At 44.4% G+C, this 26,987-nt stretch overlaps 1 protein-coding gene across 9 annotated transcripts in view; it reads right to left on the bottom strand.

Annotated features, from left to right (window-relative positions):
- The window catches only part of RAPGEF2 (Rap guanine nucleotide exchange factor 2), a 624,821-nt gene that overhangs the window by 425,324 nt on the left and 172,510 nt on the right, over nucleotides 1-26,987 (bottom strand). For all 9 annotated transcript variants that reach the window (XM_029617182.1, XM_029617118.1, XM_029617324.1 and 6 more), the window contains exon 2: nucleotides 5,481-5,551. In XM_029617182.1, the coding sequence (XP_029473042.1) occupies nucleotides 5,481-5,551 (71 nt within the window). The remainder of the gene's footprint in view (nucleotides 1-5,480; nucleotides 5,552-26,987) is intronic.

Genomic DNA, 26,987 nt, shown 5'->3' with positions numbered 1-26,987 from the left:
ATGTTGTGATAAGCTGTTATGGCGTTTTTAATGCAGTCTGACCAAATTAGAGTTTAGACTTGAGCCCAGGAGATGAAGTACTTTGGGTACCAGAGCACCAGGTAGCAAATCTTTTTCATTTAAAAGTTGTAAGACTTTCTTATGACAGGTTTCCTGGAAGCCATCAGAATCTTATTCATTCTTTGCTGGAAATGCAGGTATCTAATTAGGCTGCTGTCAACATCCATGCTGCCAATGCTAAGGTCTTGAGATTGGGATGAAGGATTGTTCTCCCATATTGATTCAACAGGTTTGAGTTTGTCGGTAATATTCCTGGGGTACCTATCAACCATGGAAACCCTGGCTGATGGGGCCAGTAGGGGGCTATGAAGATCATGGTGTCCCTGTCTGCTTTCAGTTTGAGATTCATCCTTCCTATTATGGGATTCGGCGAGAAAGCATACATTTCCCTGTTGCAGGAGATTAGGAAAGCATCCTGTGCTGTTGCATTCTAAGGTGGTCTCTTGGAACAGTAGATTTCTAGTTTGTGATTGAAAGACAAAGCAAAGAAATCTATTGTCCGATGCGCCCCACAAACTGAACAGGTTCTGAAGTAGGAGGCTATTGACTGACTATTGGTGTACTTGTAACCGACGGCTCAATCTATCTACTAATATATTGTTCTTTCCTGGCAAAAATACTGCCAAGATTTTTATTTTCCATTTGGTTGCTCAATTCCAAGGGGCCATGGATTCTCTGCAGAGTAGGTAGGATCATAAGACTTGCCATAATGGGTCAGACCAAAGATCCATCAAGCCTAGTATGCTGTTCCCAACAGTGGCCAATCCAGGTCACAAGTACCTTGCAGGATCCCAAGGAGTAGATAGATTCCATACAACTTATCCCAAGGATAAGCAATGGATTTCCACAAGTCCACATTAATAATTGTTTATGGACGTTTCCTCCAGAAACTTGTCCAAACCATTTTTAAATGCAGCAACATTAATAGCTTTTACCACATCCTTTGGCAATTTATTTATTTATTTATTTTTCACTTTTATATACCGACATTCTTGCATCAAATGCAAATCATACCGGTTTACAATGAAACAGAATAAGCAGGAAATATGATTCCTTAGTCGACACCCGGCAGGGTGGATGCCCTATGTAAGAAAACATGGCTTACCTTGAATCGGTGAAACCCCATGTATATCGGCAGCCAGGCGGGATGCTGAGTCCATCTGCCTACACTAAGGAAAACGAGATTATCAGGTAAGTAATCTCTCCATTTCCTAGCGTGTAGCAGATGGATTCAAGACAAATGGGATGTACAAAAGCTACTCCCGGACTGGGTGGGAGGCTGCCCGAGGTCCGTTTAGGATTGCCCTTGCAAATGCTGTGTCCTCCCTGGCCTGGATGTCCAGACGAGAAGCCAATCATCCAGATACGGGAAGACTTTTATATCCTTCCTTCTTAGGTAGGGCACAGCTATAGCTACGAATTTTATAAACACTCTGAGGGCTGACGAGAGGCCAAAAGGGAGGACTTTGTATTAGTAATATTAAGCACTGACCTGAAAACACAAGTAGTGCCAGGAATATTGGTGCATCAGGATGTGTGACTAAGCAACTTTGAGATCCAAGGAGTACATCCAATCATTGGATTGGAGGAATGGTAGAATGGACTTGAGAGATGTCATCTTGAATTTCTCCTTCCAAATGCACTTGTTGAGGGCATGGAGGACAGTATTGGATGGAGACCCCTACTCTTTTTCAGGATGAGGAAGTATTGGGAATAAAATCCCTTGCTGCGCTGGCGTTGAGGAAGCACCTGAACCGTTTTTGTTGGTGAAGTAGCGAGTATACCTCCTGTTGTAGAAATAAATTCTGCCCATGATCCCAAAATGATGGAACGAGATGGGGAAGCAAAGATTTCCTTCGGAAATTTATTCTGTATCTATTGCGAACCATATTCAGTACCCAACGGTATGATGTGATGGAATCTCAGGCATGGTAGAAATGGGAGAGTCTGCCCCCAATCATTAAAGGCAGCTGCGGCCGAACTATGTTCAAAAATTGTGGCTTTTGATTGGGGCCTTGGTTTTTTGCGTATGTTGACCTCTCTGGCGGCCTCTAGGTTGAACTTGCTGCCTCTCCTGCCACAGGATCTGGTAAGGCAGTGGTCTGTAGGGAGTGTATGACTTATACTGATATCCTTAATAAAAACAAAACAAAACAAAAACCCTTTTAACTGGAGTAATATCTTAGAGGAGGCACTGCTGACCCAAAGGTGAAGTGAGCGATGAAACTACTACACTCTGTTTTTTCAACTGGGAGACAGTCTCTCGCAGCCTATCCTCAAATAAGTTATCCCCTTTAAAAGGCAAGTCCACCAGTTTTTCATGGATGTCTTCTCGGTTAGCACTGATGCGGAGCCAGGCTATCCTGCAGGCTGCTATGGACAATGCTGACTTATCAGCTGATGTTTCGAAGGCCTCACAAATGGTATGAAGGAGATGCTGTAGTCCCTCCTCAATGTCTATTAAGGGCTGAGCAAGAGCTTGGCCACCCACTGCTGGTGTAATGTGTGTCTTGAAGGTTTTTAAACACTTATATAGGTACTGAGTGATGTAGAATTGATGTTGTATTTTCACATTGAGCATGGCTGCTTGAAAAACTTTTCACCCAAATTCATTCAGGTACTTATTGTCTTTATCAGGAGGTGTGATGGAATGCAGCCACAATTTTTTCATGACCAATTCAATGACCACAGAAGCATGGGGATATTGGATTGTACCATAATGAGGTGATTTCCTCATGCGAAATTTCAAGTCAGTTTTGCAGAAGATGGAGTGGCCAAGATTTGTCCATGACCGAATCAAGAACCTCATGGGATGGTAGTGCGGTACATTCCAATGGGACATCAAAGATTTTTAAGAAGCCCATTACCTCGGACCTTGGATCTGGCACCTTTCTAGTCTCCACTTTGAGGACGGAGCCTACCTTTTCCACAAACGTAGAATATGTCCTCTGGAGGTGATGAAGGCTCTGGCGGGTTTTCATGGGAATCCAACGGAATCCCTGTTAAAGTACCCAGGGAAGTCGGAGAAGAATCCCGATGCTCCCTACCCGGTTCTGGGGAAAAACTTGGATCTGGATGTTCTTCCTAGTCTTGTGGACGACTATGTTCCAGAACCAGAGAAGAAGGAATTGAAGGTGGGGAGAAACCTTCCTCGACAGACTAGGCTGTGGGCATGGATGGCGGCCCCCTTCCAGTGAAGAAAAAAAAGTTTTCAGGATAGCTGAAATTTGGGACATGGCTTGTGAAGCTGCTCTCCCTGTGGGTAGGGAATATTTCTCCTTTGGTGGTGGAGTAGCAGAGTCTCCTGCTACACCTACATGTGATGAAGATCTTTTAACTAACTTTTTAGATGGGGCTAATGCCACAAGCAAGATGGAAGAATCTGGTCCTCTGTGATGCTCAGATGGTCCCTGATCCTTATGGGTTGACTTATGCCTTTTGGTTAGAGGTTATTGTAGCTGAGGTAGCTGCCTTTTGTCTGAAGATGGACGAGACGTCCGAATAAACCCTCTGAGAAAATGTAGAGGATCCATCAGAACCTGGACGTACTGGGGAAGATATGACCTCCTCCACTTCCGAAGGATCAGAAGCCAACAGTTCCTCCAGCAGGAATACTATCTGTGGATCCTGTTGTCACTCCTTTAGAGGTTTTGAGTGCTTAGAAGTCCAATCATTCTCCAGTAAGTCATTAGTCAACACCTGCTTTGGATGCATCAAATGAGACATCAAATGTTTGTGCGTCGATCGTGGCTTATGTGCTGTGGCATGCTTGTCCTTTAATGCTTGGTTCGAGGTTGATGGGGTCAGAGCCGTGCATCGTTTTGCATTGCATGCACAGGTTGGCGTTACACAGATTTTTTATGGGTGGTATTGCATTTCAGGTACATCGTAGGCTAAGGCATTTCCCGACTCCAGACACTTTCGATGACACTTCAGTTGACACCATTACCTCCTTATGGATTTTTTTAAATGGCTTGAAACGCCTTCTGCACTCTGGGAGCTTTCCCTACTTAGCTCTGCTTATCCTGAGTACCTGATGATGGCATCAGGCCCACCGATGACGCACGTTTCTCTTGAATGGGACACTGTGTTTTAGGCCCCGACAATGAATGCTCTGAATGGTGCATTGAAGCTGGGACATAGGAACCCGAATAGATACTTTCGCTCTCTCTCAGCCTGGCTATCTTTGGGGCCCACTACCTTTGGACCCTTGGAGACATCCTGCTGCAGTCGCAGCACATCGACTGGTCTTGGCAGGCCCCAGGCACAAGTAGCAGTAATTATGTCTGTCGATAATGAATATAATTTGGCCACACTGGCAATATCTGAATCCAGGAGTCTTCAGAGCCATGTTAGCACTGAAAAGTACTTTTGTGGGTTTACCAAGGGGAAAAAAGAAATCTTCTGTGAGGAGAAAAATGAGAGAAGTAGATCCGCACATCCAGTGAGCTGCGCAGGAAAAAAAACTGAGGAGACCAGGCACAGAGCTCAGCTCTGTATTCTTTAAGAAAAGCTCCACCCTGTGCCACCCGGAGGACACCCCAAAACAGCATGGCTAACTCAGCCTACTTATCAACAGGAAAAAAATCTCCATCTCCAAAACAAAAGCTAAAGCTATCTTACTTTATTATGGAACAAAAAGAAAAATAGGATGCTAACTTCTAAGCTTAAAAAATAACTATCAATTCTTCAGTACAAACAGTTCAGAGAAAAAAAAAACATTAGCACATGTCAAACAAGCTGCTTTTCTGAGGAATACAAAGTACTTCCAGGTTAAGTTTCTCTTTAGTGCTGGCTTCAGCTTCCCTTGGGCTTTATCATTGCCCAAAACACATTAACGTAGCTTTGTTTAATATGTGGTCCAGTCCCCCACTATTACACCATGGTACATCCATTCCCAGCATTAAGGAGCATAATAGCATGTGTCCTGTCAGATCTCTGCTTTTGTCCACATGTGACAAAGGAAGGGAGAACACAAAGACTTGTGAAAAAAAAAAGTCTTTTTGCAAGCAGGGCACCTTTAACAGGTTAAATAAGAGGGAATTTTATGAAATAATTCAGCATTTCAGTGAATAGACTTCCTAATGCATTGGTGCTCCAAGTTCAAGATTTTGAAAATGTTGGCAATGTCCCTTTAAGCTAATAAACTTTAAAAAAAAAAAAAAAAAAAAATTTTGCCCTAAAACTGGAGTATGACGGGAGGGGGAGAGAGAGGACTTTTAAAGGTTGACTGCACAAAGGAGAAAAAAAAAAACGCTCTGTACGATCAATACGACACTATTACTGCCAGCCTTCTATAAACAGAGTCAGAAAATCAAGTAACCTCAGCAATCAATAGTTTCTAGCCCATTGATTCCTCTCTGCCTTTCTGGTAGAGAAGAGATGTCCAGTGCTAACAAGGTACTGGGACAATGTCATACCTCAGCTGGTGCTCCCGCAGATTAGACAATGCTTCCATTCCATGGAGATATGAATACACGATCTCCAGGTCCTGAAAACAGATGGAAATGGAATCATTAGAATTATCAGATCAATATGCAATGTTGTGGCTTTTTTCAGAGAATGAAAAAAACATATTACATGGTTTTCCTCTTTGAAACAAAGTTTCCCCAACTTCTTTTCAAATTCGATAAATACATACAGGCTGTAAATTTACTACTATAAGACTGTAAAAGAACAAAAAGCAAAAATATCACAAGTGAAATTTATCACATAACATGAAAAGTGCACCATACCTGCTCTGACAGAGCACCATGCAAAGAAAGAGAGAGGCGCAGAATTATTCATCAACGTCCTATGGGGAGCGAATGAGAGAGAGAAATTCAGCAGGAGAGGGCCTAAACTGTCTCCAGATGAGTTCTTGCTCCCAGATTGGCAAGCTTAAGAGTCATCTGCCAGGCATCAGCTTGCACACGCTTCTGCTGCTAGTGAGCTGTGGCAGCAGTTCTAAAAGAAAGCAATTGATCTACACAAACAAGTTTAGGAGAGACAGAGTGCCCTGTTCTCAAAAATTTGTCCACGGCTCCGTGTCCCGTTTCAAGCCCTCACAGGGTACTGTTCTATTTTAAGACAAGCATGCTATAGAGCAGACATCCATAGCATCTGCCCTTGTTACGGAAAAGAAAGTCCATAGTCTTGCTAAAATTTCATGAAAACGTTGGTGAGAAGCCACCAGATTAATGTCAAAGTCCAACAGAATGCAATTCTAATTTGGGGTGGGAACGGCACTACACATAATAGTCCTCTCCCCCTATGCCCAAACACATACGGGAAGCAACCACCTGAGAAAAACCAAAGGATATTTTGGGACTTTCATCTCATCCCACGCTAATCTGACACGTCCCTGGTGCTGTGCCTCTTACAACAACATTCAGCTGTAAACAGAGATGCTCTGGGTTCTCAGATATTTTAGATTATTAAAGTTATTTGAAATTATTAAAACTATTTTATCAAGTCAAGTAGTTGTTTAGCATTTCACCAGTTATGATAAAAGCGAAGGTCAATGGATGATAACCTAGCTTGAATCATTTGTGAAGAACCTGCAAGTCTTTAAGCTGTCAGGGGCTTTGGTATTGCATTCCATATATGGATCAGTTAGTGGTTTTTACGTTTACATGTTCCCTTTTTCCCTAGCTTTGGGTTTTTCGACTTTTTGTTTTATTGATTCTTTATCTGGATTTTCCTTACAACAGATTTTCTTTAAGCGCTGCTTGGTGTCTGTGTGAGGTGGGGAGCAGCTCCAACTATGCTTTGTACTGAGGAGGAGAGAGAAGGGACTCTAGGCCAGGTGGAGAAGGGTTGACGTAGAGAGGTGGCACCAGCAGCTCTGAGGCACTCCATCCTTGTGTCCCAGGAAGAAGGGAAGAAATCTGGCTCCAAACACATCGAGCCACAGTTAATAACGGAAAAGAAGGGGGATTGTCAAAAGCCAATCTCTTTGGGCTAGTTTATCATCATCTATATTATTTTAAGGATTATTACATTTTGATTTTGTAGGTTGTTTTATGTATTAATTCGATGTTGATAATTATTTTATTCTGTCTATGACTGCTTGTACATTGTCTTGGGCTTTAGTGTTAGGCAATAAATATATGAAATAATTAAATTAAATACATTGGGAAGTTGTATTTCATGTGAATGGATTAATGGAAGCTCTGGACAGTTGTCTTGAGTAATTTGCTTTCTTTTTTTCTCTGCAATGACTTCCTGCCATCTCCCTCTAATCCTTAGTGCTCACCCATGAGGAGCAGAATTCTCTTTCACTAGCAAGAGTTTTAGCCCCCGAAACAAAGGGAAGAGACTCTGAAGTATCTAATGTCAGGATATTGTCTCCGATACCAAGAATCATAGAGAATGTACTTCAGAAGGCCATGTTCCTACAATGCATGTTGCTTTTAAACTATATTTCCCATGATTAATTTTCCCTGCTGAAGGATTGTTCATTGAGGGCCCGATGTAAGAAAACGCGATTAAAAACATGAGCTAAATTTTAACTTACGTTTTCTTTACTCACATGATAAAAAAAACTGAGTTATAACCCAATGCAGTCAGAGTGTTTTCCAAGCTGTGTGTCATGGTACACTGGTACCGCTTCAGACCTGATTAGGCATGCACAAAAAAAAGTCATCACTGCCTGATGCTCAGATCCAGACCAGCACCTGAGCTCTGATCTCAGCAGTGGCTCTTAAAAAACATATAGCAGTTCCTTTCGGAGGAGGTGTGTAATCATGCATGCCTTGTCCCCAGCTACAGCATGAGCCCTGGAATGTGGTAATTAATGGGCAGCTTGCAGAGCATGGATAACCTGGGCCTGCTTTGTCCTCTCTTCCTTTGAGTCCTTCCAGTCTCGGTCTTATCCCCCAGGTTGAGCAAGACAGGGAGAGTGTGAACTCATTCTGAGTACTGGGGACAGCAGGCACACGTGGAAGCCAAGGAAATTAAGTTACCTGCCTGGCTCCATCACACTGACTTCTCCATTGTTCATAGGCGTTTCTGCCCTTTCCCTTTGTTTTAAAACCTGGAAGAGAGACTGTGGGGCTTCCCTAGCTCTTCTTTGGACTATGTAAGTTCTTTCCATGTCCAACAGGGATGTGGATTCATTTTAAAACAAAATTATAAGCCAAACCAAATCGGATATTTTAATTTTGGTTCATTTTACCCCAAAACAAATGCACAATCCCTGCCGAAAACTGCAAACATTTTTGGGTTTATTTCGTAAAACAGTAAACACTATCTCTTGAAACAAATAAAAAGGAAAAAAGCAAAGGGAAAAAAGCCCATGAAATTAAAAATGTAAAAAAGTTCCAAAAATGAATAAAATAAACTGAAATGAAAAAAAGTTTCCCTGCACATTCCTAATGTCCAAATTGTCTGCCCTGTGGAGGCTGGCGTGTCACACATTTTTGTTAATGTAGATGTGCCTTGGGTCTGAAAAGGTTGCAAAACACTGCAGTAAGTTACCGACATGCAAATGCATCCGGTGTTTAAAAAAATGCAGTGCACTAACCCAAAAATGTGGACACAAATACACATGGGGCTCATAAATCATGTTTTATGCACAGAAAACATCTCAAGAGCATAAATATTTGTTGCACATAGAACACTTATACACAAAACATGATTTGTGTATGTAACAGCTGAAAAGGTGCATTAGACTTGCATAACATTGCTCTCTGAGGTAGATATTTTTAGCACAATTCTTCACTTTTCTCACTTATGCAATTGGCTATATTTGCATAAGCGCTTTGGGGAAGGCATTTACAACAGCACAACTGACACTGCCTGAAAGATATTAATGCACAGGAAACCAAGCTTTTTCAATGGAAGAGGCTGAGAACTGGGAGTCACAATATGAAGCCCTAAGGAAGGTAGATTCAGGAACAATGTCAGGAGGTATTTTTTCACATAGAGGGTGACATATGCCAGGAACTCCCTCCCAGAGGAGATGGTGGTGATGACAAGAAGAGTGTCGGACTTCAAGAAAGCATGGCATAAACCACAGAATATCCCTAGTGGCAAGAGAATGGTAATGAAGGAACTGGGCAACCTTCACTGAGTGACAGCTGCAGCCCAAGGCAGCACCAATATGGCTGCACCGTACTTCCTGGAAGGCATGGGAAAACCTGCAAGGATCAACAGCTGCAACCCTAAAGAGGTACAACAGGATTAGGGGCTCCATGTGGGAATTTCATCTACTTTCAGTAAATGCACATAAAAATCACTGCTGTGAAGACTAGATGGGCCTTTGTGTGCCATCATTTATTATCTTACTGTTTATTGTTGTCGCTCATGCTTCCCTGGTTCACTATGTATGGCCCGCCAAACCGACAGCAGACTGCTGTCATGCAGCTCCTGCCAGCTATTCTCCCAGTGACTCAGACTGGCCACTGTCGGGAGTCAGGATGCTAGGCTCAATGGACCACTGGGTCTCACCCAGCATGGTACTTATGTTTCTTAGTTGATATTTTGAGGACAACCACTGCTTTATTAGTACGCCTCTTAAAAGTATAATTGTAAAGAGCTTTACACACAAACAAAGTGTGTTCCAAGAAACTACCAACTGAAGCGCACCCTAAATTTTCCTGTGGATATTTTAATGCAACCCTGATTGGACCAATATTCTTTATGCACATGGTGTCCTGAATGTTTGCAGAGCATCTCAGAAGTTGTGTCAATACCCAATCTTAAGTGCTGCTGCCAGTTTGACTCTTCGCCTCCCTAATCTCTCCATCCCCTACTTTCACACGGGCCGATACAGTACAGTGCGCTCCAGTGGAGCGCACTGTTAGCCCGGGTTTGGACACACGTTTTCGACGCACCAGCTTTACCCCTTATACAATAAGGAGATAATAGCGCATCGAAAACGCGCGGCCAACCTCCCCGAAACCAATAGCACCCGCAATATGCAAATGCATGTTGATGGCCCTATTAGGTATTCCCGCGCGGCTCAGAAAGTAAAATGTGCAGCCAAGCCGCACATGTACAGAAGCTATATCCTGATCTCGGGAATTTGTTATTTCAGTAAAAACTATTTATTTAGATTGTTGACATACTTTTAACTGTTATATGTTTAACTGTTATATGTAAAGCCTGTTGCTATTGTTTCCTTACTGTATAACCGGTTATTTGTAAAGCCTTTGACTAAGTTATTGTTTACTGTAAACCGAGGTGATGTAGACCTATACGTACCGCGGTATATAAAAAGCTCCAAATAAATAAATAAATAAATAAATAAATAAATTTGACTTTCCGAAATAAGGGCCTGCCCAAAGGTAGGCCCTAATTTCTGCCGGCACCGGGGAAAGTGTACAGAAAAGCAGAAAAAACTGCTTTCTGTACAACCTCCAACTTAATGTCATAGCAATATTAAGTCGGAGGCCCCAAAAATAAAAAATAATTTTTTTAAAAAATTGTTAAATGTGCCCGTGGCCAGTAAGACGGACACTCTATGTCGGCGTCCGTTTTCCGAACCCATAGCTGTCAGCGGGCTTGAAAACCGACACTGGTAAAATTGAGCGTCAGCTGTCAAACCCACTGACAGCTGCCGCTCCTGTCAAAAAGGAGGCGCTAGGGAGGCGCTAGTGTCCGTAGTGCCTCTTTTTACCACAGGCCCTCATTTGCGTGCGGGCCGATACTAAATCACGAGCACAGGAGCGTGGCCTGTGCGCGCGTCGGGAGAGCGGGCGCGTGCCAGCTCTCCCGCACTTTTTTCTGTATCGGCCCGACAATTAGATATACCAAATAAGCTCAGGCATTTCAGGGTATGTGAACAATTCCTTTTACACACAGCCCTCTTATAAGCTACTGGCATTAAACCTGCACCATTCAGCTGACGAGAAGGATGCAAACAACATCTGCAATCCCTTGTCATGCCTAACTGTAGAGCAGATGTAATAAGATGAGCTGATGGGGGCACAGATGTTTACACCCATTTTAGCCTGCATTTTTCCAAAGTAAGTTATCCCTGGTATTTAATGGGAGTTTTAACACAGAAAAAATGTGCGCCAAAACAAAAGTAAGCACCGGCTCTAAAATTTGCGCTGGTGTATGCAAATCCCTTCTTAAAGAAATCATTAGCTATTCCCCAGCAATACAAGGAGGCACATTTAAAGGGCAGACAGCTTAAGGCACATTTTCTTAGCGCTGGAAATTTAATTCCTGGGTCAGAATGGGAGGGAAAACAACTCATTTCTAGTGGCCATGTTATTCTGCTGCTGTGCCCAGCGTGGTGGTGTCTAGCTGCTTCTACCATACTGGGCACAGCAACAGAATAACTTCAGCCAGCATGCAAAAATGACACTGCATGTGAGACTGCTGGTGCCCATCCCAAGGCATGCCATGAAAACTCAATGTAAGCTCTCTGGGAAAGGTACCTACAGCTAGCGCAACAAAGCAAAGGCTGAACAGTAAGCACTTTAGCCCCAGGCATAAACTATTCAGCTGGTCAGGAGAAGCAAAAAAAAAAAAAAAAAATCTCCGCTAGAGACAGCTGACACTGGAAATGTAACTCCTGGGTCTGAAGTGGAGGAAACTCACATTTCTGGTGGCCAACCTTAGCCACTGCTGTAAACCAGTGTGGTATGCCACCGCTGCCCCAGGAAGAAATTACAGTTCCACTTTAAGCTCTCGGGTGGGCATCTATAGCTGTCCAAATTGTAAGCTCTCCAGGAAAGGCACCTACAACTGAAAAGTATGCCAAAGCTGGGACGTACAGCTGAATGTGCCTTCTCCAAAGAGCTTATACTGGAAATGTAACTCCTTCACTGGTCTGAAGTGGCGTAAACTCATATTTCTGGTGGCCAAAGTCACACTATTACTGCATCCAGAGCGGCGGAAGCAGCTAGGCACAGCAATAGCATAACACGGTCACCAGAAATGTGAACTAATTCCACCTTAGACTCGGAAGTTAAATTTCCAGCGTTGTGGCAAGTGAAGCAATTTCAATTGCCCCCAGCCATACATGCCTGCATCCCTGCACTTGTGCCCCACACACACAACTATCATCCCCACCCCCTAATGTATCCCCAACTACAGCACTGACCTATCCTCACGCATATCGGGGAAGAGGGCTACAAAGTGGATACTGCAAGGGGGTGGAGAGAGAAAGTGCATACACACACGTGTACCCCAATGCACAGCACCAATCTCGCACGCAATGCCACTGTGCCTCAGTGCCTGTGCGTACTTGTTCAGCTGTGGCAAGGCATGGCAAGTGAAATGGAAGTGTAAGCTCTCTGGGGTGAACACCTGCAGCTGAATAGCACACGCTGGCATTGTGACAGAATGGTCATGCAGGCAAGATTGCCTCCTTGGGCACATTCTCACATGCAAGCCAAGTGAAATGAAAGGGTAAGTTATCTACTAAAGAAAAATTAGCACAAGTTAATTTATTCACATGGTAGATTCTGTGGGATACAGTAAGCTAATGGATGCAAATTGAGCAGGACATACTAAACGAAAAAAAGTGCAAGTTAACATGAAAATCCGCCCTATGGCAGAAAAGTGCTTTAAAAACAAAAGTGGGGCGGTAGGTGTTGGAAGGAGTGTGACCAAAATGGTCCTGCATGCACACTGACGCTGTGCATGCTATCTTGGCCACAATCTTGCATGCAAGGAATGCTGAATGAAATCAAGAGATAAGCTCCCTGGGGCAGGCACTTACAGCCAAACTATGCGCCAAATTTGTGATATAGAGTGCCAAAGTGCATTTCGTTCGGCTGTAGGTGCTCGCCCCAGGGACCTTATCCCTTGATTTCATTCAGCATTCCTTGCATGCAAGACTGTGGCCAAGATAGCATACACAGCGACAGTGTGCATGCAGGACCATTTTGGTCACACTCCTTCCAACTTCCAACACCTACCGCCCCCACTTTTGTTTTTCAAGCACTTTTCTGCCTTAGAGCGGATTTTCATGTTAACTCACACTTTTTTCTTTTAGCATTCCTGCTCAATTTGCATCCCATTAGCATACCGTATCCCACAGTACAGTGAGAGTCTACCATGTAAGTAAATTAAAACCCACACCAAAAATTAGCAGACGTTTTCTTTAGCACCGCACTAGAGCAGAATGTTATAACAGGGTATTGCTGCATCCAGCAGCTATACAGTGTCCAGTTTTGAAGAAGATCTTACCATCATACACAACCTCCAGATGACATACGGCTCTGCATCCAGTCAGTAACAGACGAGGTGAGCCAGTAAGCAAAGCTGCTTACCAGTAACAGGTGTTCTCAGGGGACAGCAGCATGACCTGGCAACACAAGGGTGTCACCATTCGATGGCTTGATCATCCTCATGTGACTGTCATCTTGCCTGACTTTGGAAGAAGAAACCTCCTCCTTACAGCAGAAGAGCTGAAGCCAGGCACGCCAGGCAGTAATGCAAAGAAAAAATGTCAGTTCCATATATGAAATCCTCAGCATGGTAAAAATGAAGATTCTGTTTGTGGCATTAAAACTTTTTTTTTTTTTTTTTGGAAGAATATTCCTACAAGTAACTACTGTCTGGAGGAACTGGCTTCCTATATTCATTTACCACTTCTCCAACGTCGCCTGTTTATTTTAAAGTATTAACCATTAATATAACTTGACCAGCACACACAGCACTCGGCAATCTCACACCATGACCATGCCCCACCCTCAAAATTCTTGTAATCTTGAGATTAAGTGGTCATTATTATAAAATATATAGCATTACTAAAAACCAGATTTTCCAGGAAATTACAGGCATTTGTTTAAAAAAAAATTGTTTTAAACCATAAGCAAATCATGATATGGAATTACCTTAAATCTGTTTGCACAGATCATGGGATGAAAGCGAGTGACCTAGTGATTACAATAATAAAGTGAGAACAAGACCTGGGCTCAGTTCCCACTCCTACCACTAATGTCTCACTATTGCCACTTAGACCCGTAAGCTTTCTCAAATCGTAGGCTTGCTATAAGGTGCACTGGCTCACAGTACTTTATAAAAAATATTCCAGACCTTGTGAGAGCTTTATAGCATTAGTTATAAACAAATTCCACAAGCTGCATCCTCTTGGTTGTCTCAAGCCTCACCATGCCTAGTTAAAAGTCCTCCTTTTATTTTCCTTCTCGGTGACCCATGTCTCGGGACGCACATAAAATAAAATAAATTGCTACAGAGAAAGAGACAGCTACGCCCTCTAGCGGTTTCAGCTTTTAACTCTCGCTATTAAGTACTGAATCTGCTTCGGATTTCTCAAACAGCAGAATCATAGTCTGCAAACAAAAGGGCCAGAGAAGAAAGCAGTAAAAGGGAAACGCTAAAAAGGCTTTGGGTTACAGGGCTTGTAATGGAACTGCTGGGATGATCCTCCATGGACCCCCCCCCCCCCCCCCCGCGGAACAAACAGGGACGGTGCAAAGGTATTTGGCTCCCTAGATGAACCTTCGGTCATGCACCATCTTCCCCCAGTTACTGGCAGAGCACCCCGCTGGGTCTTGCGCTGGTAGGATTTTGCTGCGCCCCCCCCCCCCCCAAAAAAAAACCCAAAATAAAAAAAACACATAACTATTTGCTACTTTAAGCAAATCCTAGTTTGTAAAAAGGACATATCTGCCCTGGGAACAAACCCCCTAACCTCTACTTGAATTGAAACATTTTTAGTATGCAGATTTCTCCTCTTGATTGAACAGTAAAAAGCTCTGTACCAAACGCCAAGGGAGCTCAGCATGCAGAGGCCTGGCGTCAGCATTCCCTGGCAGCACTGATCTGTAGAAGCGCCCGATGCGATACACCGAAGTGTGAGGTTTTCTTTTAGTGCCTCTCTCTCTCTCTCTCTCTCTCGGTGGGTGGGTAGAGAGGGTGTGGAGGGACGGGGAATGCATGCAGGAGTGTGCGCGCGTGGTATAGGGGGTGAGAGGTACAGAGGGGGTGGGAGGAGAGATGGTGAGGAAGCAGGGCGGGCGGTGGCTTGAAAGGTGCCATCCTTTGCCAGCTGCTTCAGATCCCCACCCCCCCTTCTCCCTGTTAGGATTCTGCAGCCTTTAACCGCCTCCCATCATAAAGGAAAGGGAATATTTTGGGGACATTCCATTCTGCACAGATGTTTCTGGTTTTCATGCTCATCCAAAATATTTCATTTTCCTTCCTGTGTTCTCAGTTTGGTGACTTTCTGTCCCTTCTTCGGAGAGTTATTTTGCCCATGGCCAGATTATGGACCCTTTTTACATAATTCTCTCCAACATGTCATATTGGAAATCATTAAAAGCAGGGAAAAACTGCCAATCTTTATTTAAAGGAAAAAAAAAAAATATGACTAGGATGGAAAAGCTTGCCAGCATCTGGCTTGAAAAGAATGTGAAAGGCTTGAAAAGAATGTGAAAAATAATGTCTGCCCATTGGCCCCTCAGGAGGCGGCCACCTGAAGGGCAGTTTAACCAGCTTTTATTATTTAGATTTTCTAAACCTCATTCTGATGAAAAAGTGAATTCACAGCATACCACAGAAACCAGTCACCCAGCAGACCACAGATTTACAGGACCCCATTTTCTAATAGTTCAGATATGTCCTCCCTACCAAGACCACAACAGAGAGCTCGAAACAAGCACACGCTGTATAAAATCAGTGAACCTTGTCTTAACAGGGCTGGCACAGCCTCCCAGCTAGCCTGTCACACTGCCTCGGGGGGACCAGGACAACCGTGCACTGAACGCCCACTCTCTAGTGGACCGCAAACGAAAGAGTCGCACAAGGACAGTAAGACAGAGGATACAGAGAGAACCCTGGTCAGGGCCGGGACGAGGTGGTTGTCCAGGGCGGCATTAGAGGGTGGGGCACCGCTGGAGCGCACGAGGGCGGTATTTTCAAAAATGTGAAAGCAGTAGTCACGGAGCACTCACTAGGTGAGAGAGAGAGCGCACACTGTAAGTGGGTGACCATAACTCTACCAATGTCAGAGGGCACTACAGACCCTTGCACCGATCCTGACCCTGGTGCACAAGGTCACTCCTCTGTGATTCTTACAGCTTTTACATGAGATTTTTCTTGCTTTACAGACTGATTTGGTACAAAGAAAAACACCATTTTAGCAAATAATATTCTCTCATCTTTGATACAATGAGAGTTTGTTTTTTAGAACATTTATCATCAGTAAATCTCAGGATATTGCTTTATTTCAGAATATTTCACTATGAATTAGAAAGATATTCCTCTACATACAGTACGTCTATCCTAGAAGAGCACTGGAGAGGCAAGATATGATAAAGATTTATGTAAATGCCTCAAAACTGCACAAGAAGCAAACATTTCCCCCCCCCCCCCCCCCCGAAAGGAGATTCCAGGAAAGAGATTGGGATATCAGGCTCAAACAGGATAGACTCAGGCGTAAATTAAGGAAATATTTCTTCACAGAAGAGGTGATGGTAGGGATCAAAATAGGTTTGTTTGTTTTTTTTTGGGGGGGGAGGGGTTTAGAATTAGTATTAATTTAATGTAGCAGTGCCACAGAAACTGGAAAGGGACAGAGAAGAGCAAAAGGAGTACACAGGTTACCAGAAATACCAACTGTAAAATGAAATGTCGCACAAAATGTGTCGTCTTGATTAATTTAGAAAGCTTTGATATTCCACCTTTCCCTAAATTAGTCACGAGGCGAATTCCATTAACAATAAAGACCTGTGCATGCAGGTAGTGTAAAGTATGCCCCAACCCTGGAAAAAGTGAAATTCCTAGAAGAACTCTCATTTGTTCCTGGAAGACACATTCCTTGGTAAACGACACTACAGAGCCGCTGCAAAGCAGATCAAGCAAATCTGCTCCTCTCCCGTATGGGAACACCAGCCTCGACAGAGAAAGCCACAAACCAAGCAGGACAGTCAGTTTCCAATCTATTTAGGTCTTCCCGATAGCCTCTGCGCTGAGGAAGAGTGGGTAGTAAAGAGGAAGACGACTTGATGTGCAGTCCTATAAATATTCAGAGGCTTGAAGTGGCGCAAAATGTTCCAGCTCTAAAACTTGGCTACAGAACGCCATGCAACGTGTGGCGTATGGAACGTTTTACCGAGGCAGTTTATCCCAGTGAGTGAAAAACAGGAGAAAAATCAGTCAAAATAAATGACTCCTCATTTTTCCGGGTAAATATCAAAGTTTATTTTGGCAGACAGAAGCCAGGACAATAAAACATTAAACTGATTCTCCCACCTACTCAGCACAGCAGCATCCCCCCATCTCTATCCCATCCCTCCTGTAGCATGCATCTCTCTCTCTCTGCCCACCCCCTGCTGAGAGTCTCCCTCCTCATTCCCCTCCCCCCCCCCCCTGCAACAGCCTTCCTCCTTATTGGTGGCAGTGCCAGTCTTCTCTCTCCCTCAGCAGCAGGATTACGCCAATGCACTTCTGCTTTTGTGCAGGGCAGGGAGCCTGCCAGGAAGGGCTTCTGGTGGGCAGGGCCTGCTTCAAATGCACACATGGCACCAGACAGCAGGCACTTTGGCTGCTTAAGGGGTGAGGAGACAGGACTTGAAGCATGACATGGGTGGCAGTGGTGGGTGAACGCTTTCACTGGCAGGGATTGGAAGTTGAAAACACTGCATGTGCTTTGGACCGCACTGGGTTCCAGCAGTGGCTGGAGGCCTTGAAAATGCATCTGCAGCTCTGGAGCAACTTTTTAATCATCCTAAACTTAGGGTGAAAATCAGTTTAAACTGATTGTCAGGTTTGGAAACATCCAGGATGTTATGGGTGAAAACTGGTTTAAATGAAGGACCCTATCTTATTTATACAGCAAACTACCACAAGATGGCAGAGCGAGCTTTGGCTTTTGCATGGTGCTTAAGAGCATGAACCACCTGGCTCCATCTCTCTCTCTGAGGTTAAAAGGACAGGCCAGCATTTGTGGAGAGAGAGGTAGTAGAACAATAAACACCAGAAAAAGAAAGCAACAAAGTCTTAAAAAAATAATAATAATGCGGATGCAATCTTCCAAAATACCATGAAGATAACACAATCAGGTTTTTAGCTTTTGCATTGGTTCTGATGAAGGGAGCATCACTCTCGCGTTAGTTCAGCGTTTGCCACCTCTCCCCTGCAGGCACACCTATTCAGATGGATTTTCAGAATTGCCACAATGAATATACAAGAGATAGATGGGTGTACATTGGAGATCTGGTATATGCAAATCTCCCATATGCATGTTCGTTATGGACATCCTGCAAACCTAACCTGTTAAGTGCGCCTCCAGGAGAGGGTCAGGAAACACTGAGTTAGTATCGCCTACAACTTTTTTGTTGCCTTGGGTTTCTATGCAGTCAAAAAATAAGTATTCTAACAAGTAATCTTGTAAGGAGAAAGAGCGAGTCTAAATAAAAGCAGAGCAAAAAAAAAAAAATACAACTCCCAAATAGGGCTGCGTGAAATCACCTGCAAGTGAAAGAATGCACAGTTTTTGCAATTTGCAGCATGCAAATTCCCATCACTGGAAAGTGTGCGACTGGATGCTACCCAGAAATCCTGTGCGTGCGATTTAATGGCCATCAGACACCAATCAGAGTGATAACCTAGCTCTCACTGAAATACAAACCAGGTTTGCCCCTTCTGAATTTGTAGGCTTACTCCATTTAAGGGTTTATTTTCAGCCTTTCACCACACACTCCAGCCAAAGAACAGAGACATTTCATTTTGGATAAAGGACAGTACTCAAGTATTTGTATGCAGCAGCACCCCAAGCACTGTATCTAGGGTGACTATTCAGGGCTAGGCAACCATTTTAGCCCAAGGGCCACTCTCTGGGGGCTTGGTCTGGGAGGGGTCTAACGAGAGTGAAGGAGGATTACAGATCCAATGGGCGAGCTGAGACCACTTTTGGCAGGAAGTAATGCCACAGGTCAGAGCCCGACACATCTCTGCAGGCCAAAAGTGACCCATGGGTTGTAAAGTGCCCACCTCCAGCAGGTTAAGCTTAGGCCAGTCATAGCAGCACTAAATCTCCTTACCATGGGGTAAAACTATTTTATGGAAATAGCAAAATCAGAACTGCTCTCTTCAATGCGTGCCATAGGGTTAAAAATCAGGACAGGCTCAGCTTGTCCCCTCCTTGGCATGGAGCTACTGAATCGCCCGACCTAGATATCAATCTCCATTGATTTAACTGCAACTGGTAAACCACAAATTCATGGCCAAGTTTGCAAAAGCAGCACCTCTTGCCAAAATCAGCAGAGTGTCTGCATCCTGGCCAGGCCAGTGAAAGAAAGCAGAGTAACTAATGACTATAACTCAAGTGCTCACTACCGCCCAGACAAGTCGCTGAGAGAACCGAAACCCACTGCGGAGAAGAGTCCGTCCCTGCCAGCAAAGGCCTGGAGATGTAAGGTTGTGCCACAACATTGTTTCCCACTAGGAGGCAAGGAAATGGACGATGGCCTTTTCACTTAAGCCGTGCTCTTTAAGTGACGGGTTGCAATCTCTCAGTCTGACATTTTAATTAACCGACAGCTCACTCGGAGAAACTACAGCTGGATTCCTTGAACTGTGTGTGGGGGGTGAGAGAGGGCTGAGAGAGAGACGAACCTCTTCCCAAGCCTTACATCCATTCAGCGAGCTCAGCATATTCGGACGTTTCGACTGCGCAGAGCTGGGAGGAATTTGCTGAGCTGCTCGGCTTTATCCTCTGATCACAGGATGGAAACACTGGGAATGTCCGTCTGTGCTGCACTCCCTCCCCATGCCTGTCATACTGGCCTCCCTCCCACAAACCTCCCGATGACCAACGTACTAACCCCACCTCAGAACTGCAACAACAAAAAATGGTAGATTTAGCTATTGGGTCCTGAGAGCTCATTTTAACGGACATTAGCAGATGCTTATAAAAACTCTGTTTACACAAGCTTCATCCATGTGCTTACATGGTCACATGAATAAAGGAAGAGCAGGCCACAGCCTCTCAAAGGGGGGGGGGGGGGGGGGGGGGGGTCGCACTTTCTATTTTCTTCTTTTCAGTTGCTTATAAAAACTGATCTTTAAGATGTCCTTTATTAACTGCTGCGTCCCAATCCATAAATCCTACAGACCTGATCCCTTGCGTTACCAGGGGCCCCAGTGATGACCAGCATTAACCAGGCCACAAATAAGCAGGCTGGCAAGGGCTCAGTAGTCCAGTGCACAAGGCCCACTTTTGAAGGTCAAACTCGGCTTCAGCATCTTGAGCCAGCTGGAGATGCAAACGCAGCCTTTACAGCCCTTGGGGGCGAGGCTGGAGTGTCCGCAAGGCCTCACACAACAGCCACACAAAATGACCAAACACAGGGAGCGGACGTGCTGGGCTTGAATAGAAGACACGGACCGCAACCCCAGCCAAGCACCGCCGCGGGCCTAGACAGGAGGGAGGGGATTATACAATGAGGGAAAAGCCATTGGGGGGGGGGGGGGTGGAGAGCGCAGGCTCGTGGTGCCATGGGGGGGGGTGGAGAGCGCGGGCTCGTGGTGCCATGGGGGGGGTGGAGAGTGCGCAGGCTCGTGGTGCCATGGGGGGGGGGGTGGAGAGCGCAGGCTCGTGGTGCCATAGGGGGGGGTGGAGAGCGCAGGCTCGTGGTGCCATGGGGGGGGGTGGAGAGCGCAGGCTCGTGGTGCCATAGGGGGGGTGGAGAGCGCAGGCTCGTGGTGCCATGGGGGGGGGGGTGGAGAGCGCAGGCTCGTGGTGCCATGGGGGGTTGGAGAGAGCAGGCTCGTGGTGCCATGGGGGGGGGTGGAGAGCGCAGGCTCGTGGTGCCATGGGGGGGTGGAGAGCGCAGGCTCATGGTGCCATGGGGGGGGGTGGAGAGCGCAGGCTCGTGGTGCCATTGGGGGGGTGGAGAGCGCAGGCTCGTGGTGCCATGGGGGGGAGTGGAGAGCGCAGGCTCGTGGTGCCATGGGGGGGGGGGGGGGTGGAGAGCGCAGGCTCGTGGTGCCATGGGGGGGGGGGTGGAGAGCGCAGGCTCGTGGTGCCATGGGGGGTGGAGAGCGCAGGCTCGTGGTGCCATGGGGGGGGGGGTGGAGAGCGCAGGCTCGTGGTGCCATGGGGGGGTGGAGAGCGCAGGCTCGTGGTGCCATGGGGGGGGGGGGTGGAGAGCGCAGGCTCGTGGTGCCATGGGGGGTTGGAGAGCGCAGGCTCGTGGTGCCATGGGGGGGGGGTGGAGAGCGCAGGCTCGTGGTGCCATGGGGGGTGGAGAGCGCCATGACTCAGCAGAATTCCATTCCAACGGAACGGAAAGCAAAGGATTTTCATCTGACAGGTTCTCATACAAGGGGGGGAAAAAAGCACAAATTGTTGCAAATGAGAAAACTGAGGTTCTTGTTTCCTTGAATATTTTAACTACAAAAATTCATAACAAGCAAAATAGTAATATAATATGATTTGCACATATAAAGATCATTCCCTCAGCCGTCATTGGATGACACAAAGCGACTATTTATTAAAATGTATTCACTGCATTCCATCAAGATCTGAAATACAATTGACAAATACACATAAAGCAATTAAAACATACAATGTTCACTCACTCATTCAGGCCAAGCCTTCATAGTAAATGTTAAATTGCAAAGTAATTTAATGGCTGAACCACACAATCATCCAAAAGCTTGAGGGAACAGCCATATGACAGCAGATAAGGACTACAAAACCACCTAGTCCACCCAATTTAATTCATAGTCCAAGGCCAGAGACCCCAGTTGATCTCTGGCTTTCCCCTGACTTCTTTGCATCTAGGGTTCCCATCCGGCTTCTCCCATGCTTTCTGCAACCTCTCCACGCCTCCACTATCCTTTCTGTGAAGAAATAGCTCTTCCATGTTATTATTTTAAGCTAATTTGTTAGCTTTATGTTAACAATAATAACATGATAGTTATGCTAATTATTTTATGTTTCCTTTATGTTAATTACTTTTATGTTTTGTATGTTTATGTTTATTACCCCACCATACATTATATAATTTCTCTCTCATGTTAGTTGCATCCATTGAACCTTCTTTTTGTTATGCCTTTGCCCTGTTATTCCCTGCCCCCCGTTACTACTGCTCCCCTCCCTCCTTTGTTCGCTGTATTTCTTTTAGTTCATTATAAATAGATATGATGTACCCACGAACGTCGGCATAAAAAAAATTGTTAAATAAATAAAATAAATAAAAAATAGTTTGCTGTTGCTCCCGAATCTTCCCATCCTGTGTGACCTCTAGATCAAGCTTTCCTCTGAAAGAAAGGTTTGCTTCTTGTGATCTTTGAAAATTTCTATCATATCCCTCAGTCTCTCCTCTTCCCAAGGGTACACATATTTAGGTCTGACCTTAAGTCTCACGTCACATGAGACGACCTGCACTATTTTAGCCTTCCCAGGACACCCTGTCTGTATCCTTTATGAGCATATCTGGAAACTTTTGATTTCCAGTCACCTGAGATTGTCACAGGATAGGGGGGGGGGGGGGGCAGGGCTGGTAGCAACATGTGCACAAATTTTCTCTCGCACACGCATTAACACACACATGCTCACGCACACTGTCACACTCACACGTACATGCTCGCACACACATGCACTCTCACGCCTCTCCCGCTTCCACAGACACTGGCTCCCTCACACACATGCTCACACAGGCCTCTCCCTTTTCCACATGCACACCCACAACTCCTTTCCCTCCTTCCACATACACACATTCTCTCTCCTCACTTTGATCCCCATTAGCTCCAGCAGGCTCTTTTTCCAAGCCCATGGAACCAGTGCTTCTGCTCTTCCTCCTTCTGCCCCCCTTTTCATCTTCCCTGCACAGCCTGACGCTGTTGCTCTTCCTGCATCTGCTCAGAGGGGCCAGTGCTTCCCACTTCTTGTTCCCTGTGAGAGGGGGGGGGGACGGGGACCAACGCTCATCCTTCTCTGCACGGCTCAGACGCTCCCTCCTCCTTCGGGCCCACACTGCTCCAGCCAGTCCTTATTCTGGGCAGTCTTCTGCAAGCATGGCACCTAGAGTTTTGGGCATTGGTCTAGAGACCCAGCAATTTGATCAGAATTCTAGTGTCTCTGGGCAGAAAGTTCCTCGATATGTTTATGAGGTATGGCCTAGGTGAGGTCTCACCAGTAACTTGCACAGAGGTATTAACTCCTTTTCCCTACTGTTAGGCCTCTTCATATGCACTCTGAGTATCCCTCTGGGTCTTATCACACTATTTCATCACCTTGAGCTATGACAGCTCCAGCTTTAATGGACAAGAGAAGAAATACATCCCCTTCTGCATCTCATTCCGATTCACCTCAGAGGCATCCTGCAAGAAAACTGGAAAGACCTGGGTAACAGTTTTACTCCCGCAAGCTAGGACTGTGTGGTCATATTATCTCAAGAAGAGAATAGGGGAACAAATTGGGTCTAAAAGAGGACATTGAGAAGAAAATGGATACATCGGGAGGTATGTGCACTTGTTCAGAGAGAAAAACATAGGATGTGAAAGCAGACTGCAACGATAAAATTAATTAGCAACTGGGTCTGTCTAGCAGGCTCCTGGTACAGTAATAACCAGAAGTCCTAGCGACTGTCACATAGCTGGCAGGCTATGCAACAGACTCAGGAGGCCAAATGTTCGGGCATTAGCTGCTTTTTTTTTTTAATTCTTTATTTATTGCTTTACAAATGAATACAACAAATAAAAATTACAGTTGAAAATATATCACAATCATTTATCTAGGAAAAAAATATATAATCATCAGGTTTTTTTTAACAGTCAGTTATTATTCTAAATAAGGTAAAACAAAAGTGATAATCTCCTATTTTAAGCGGTTTTAAATCAAATAATAAATTTATAAAAGGAAAATATGCATTATCTATGACCCACTTCTTTTACAAATACCGTAAGTTATACTGCAAGAAGACCCCTGAGATCATCTGGGACTGTAAATATATAATTCTTTCAATCTAGTTTAACTGCATCAGCATGGGCACTTAAGCATATAATACCCTCCTTTATCTAGCACATCCTTCCTTAGTAGAAATTTCTTTCTTTGCAGCTGAGTAGATTTTACTAAGTCGGGAAAAATCCAAACTCTTTGACCATAAAAGGTCTTTAACCGGTTGCGAAAAAAGAACTTCATTATATTATCTCTATCAGTGATAAAAGCACACTGAATCAATACAATCCCTCTTGTTTTGACTTCTTGAGATTTTTGCAGTAAATCAGATAAATCTATTGAAGTACCATTAATTAATTTTAAATCTGAAATTTCTCTCTTTCTCCTTATCATTCCTTATCAAATGCTCTTGCTCTGGTTCTTTTTTTCTTGTTCCCAAATAAAATGCTCTTACTATAACAGGAAGACATTTATCAGGAATTTTCAAAATTTGCAATAAGTAATTTCTAAATAATTCTATAGAGTCCAATTTCTTAACAATTGGAAAATTATTTACCCTTAAATTTAAGGATCTTATAGAATTTTCAAGATTTTCCATTCTCTTATCTACCTCCCCTTCAACATTTATTTGATGACTTTGGATTTTTTTCTATTTGTAGAACACATTTGTCTAATTCTTGCATTTCTTTTTTTTTATCTTCTAACTTTACAGTATTTTGTACAGAAGTATTTGTAGTTCTCATTACAGCTTCAGTTAACTTATTGATTGACAAATCCAGTTTAACCAAATAATTTCATACATTTTCCAAGGTGACATTAGCTGGTTTCATCAAACCATCTGACTTGATAACTATTTCAATATCTTGCTGTCTTTCTTTAATATAATTTTTTGACTTTGGAGTGCTAGTATCTTTGGGAGAGACGTTAGAATTTTCTAAAGTACTCAATTGTAAAAAACCTTGCTTCATTTGCTCAGATGGTTCTAAAGGCTTAGCTTGTTTAAGCATGTCATTCATGTCCAAAGGTCTCAGGCTTTCCTCTTGCTCATCCCCTGGAACCTCTGGGGTAAAACCCCTTATTATTCCAGGTAGTGGTGGCACTTTCGGTGCCCCAGGGCTCAATGATATTTCCTCGACCAGGGGCGAAGGATTCCGCTCTAATGCTTCTCCCACAGCGGTCTGCCCAATCAGGGAATTAGGTGAGGTCAACCGTTCCGATACAGTCCTCTGACCTGTTTCTGCTGATACCAAACCAATTGGAGGCCTTAGCTTGGCCTTCCTTTTAGTATGTGGCATATTACCAACAAGGAAAATATCAACACAGTTCTGGCAAAAGGCTGTATCCAATGGGATAATGCAACTAAATCTTAAACGAAGATATCACTTTTAGGAGGCTTAAAGGAGAAAGGGAGATCATAGATTTAAATCCTACCCGAGGCAGAGCTCATTTGTAGAGTTTAATTTGTTTGTCCCGAAGAGATATCCAGGCGAATCTGGCTGAATAGGGGCATTAGCTTTCTGATGAGAACAGGTGAGTGAGGAGTATTGGGTGGGAACTAAATAGGGGATCTTGTATGCTTGTCCACCCGAAATGGTCAATTATTAAAAAGGAAAATGACAAAAACTGTGCAGGACAAGACTGGATATCATACAAGCTGTCACCCACTATGGCTGGATGCTAGGACATACCCTTTGTGGCATGGACAATAATCAGACAGACAAGATGGGCCAACTGGGCTTGCTTTTTGCTGTCATCTACTATGCAAGCCTCCCTCTTGGTTGGAGCACTTCCAGCATATCTCACTGCTATCTAGGAATTAGACTCAAGGTGCACAGGTTCTGAGTGCTGTAACGGCTGGGCTAGACCGGAGAGGCTTCTATAAGGGGGACTAGCCCAGGTATTATTCATTTATTTTGACATTTATATTTCACAAATATCATCATCTACTAAGCAGATTATAAAATACAAGATAGTTGCAAATTAAGGGCCATGGTGCCTGTTTCGACCAAGCTGAAAGCCCAAAGGAGCAACAGATAACCGAAGGGCCATAAAATAAATTGACTTCACAGATCCACAAGGTAATGATTCTTAGCCCAATACCACCAAGCGCTTACTCAAAATACCTCAGAAGGATGAAAGAGTTGACTAAGCATATTGTCAAAGGAAGATGCCTTAACACAGCTCTCTCTCTCCAGCTTTAATAAGCGTATTCGTCAGCACACAGACATCTTAGGACTACAGCAGCATAATCTTTTCAGATTAATGAGCATGGATGCCATGATTAGCAAGAGGCATTGTGTCACAGATTGCTGAGCAACCACTAATCAATTTGAGCTTGCAATGGAATTAAATCTGCAACAATACACAAATTACTACCACAGTCATTAAAATGCTGAATACGTTTTCACAAGTCGACCCGCCCTTTAAATGAATATATGCAGCGCTCACAGGTCAAGCAATTCACTCAGACACATGCAAGCTTTAGATGTGCGGACGTCATTCTAGACAAAATCATTTCACATACCCGGGCTGCTACAAGTGCTTTCCACAGAGCAGAGGGAAACTTGTAATGATTCCAGGAGGAGAGAGATCGGTGTGGGAAAAGGTTTGCTGAGGAATTAGAGCCTGCCACCCTCTCCAGTCAGAAAGGAGATTAATGAACTGAAGAGATTACAAGGCAACCTCAACAGTACACAATGTTTGTTTTAGAGGCTTTTCCCCAGTGAGCGACAAAACAGAAAACTGGGCACGAGAAAGCCAGATAAACAGTCTTACTCTGCGCCAAAAAACCCTCTCAGATACCTGACATCCAGAAGGAACAGAAGAGGAACATTTTAAATCAGACTTAAGGACCAGGAGAGAAACTTTGTTTATTCTCTCCCCTCCAGCATTCCCCCTCCCAACTCTCTGCTGTCTGAGCCCCACAGTCCCCTGCTATTCACCACCACTGTTATATCAAGTCCCGCACTATGGCTATTGCTTCCCCCACTCTACACTTAGGAATCTGTGACCAATTGTTTTTCTAGTCCATCGCTGCTTGTCCCCCTCCTAAGTGGGCTGATAATTTTTCAGGCCTCAGGCTGTTGCTGTTCCCTCCCTTCCCCACCCC

Source organism: Rhinatrema bivittatum, chromosome 1 (genome assembly GCF_901001135.1).
Source record: "Rhinatrema bivittatum chromosome 1, aRhiBiv1.1, whole genome shotgun sequence".
Lineage (NCBI taxonomy): Eukaryota > Metazoa > Chordata > Amphibia > Gymnophiona > Rhinatrematidae > Rhinatrema > Rhinatrema bivittatum.
This window is presented reverse-complemented; position numbering and strand designations above follow the sequence as displayed.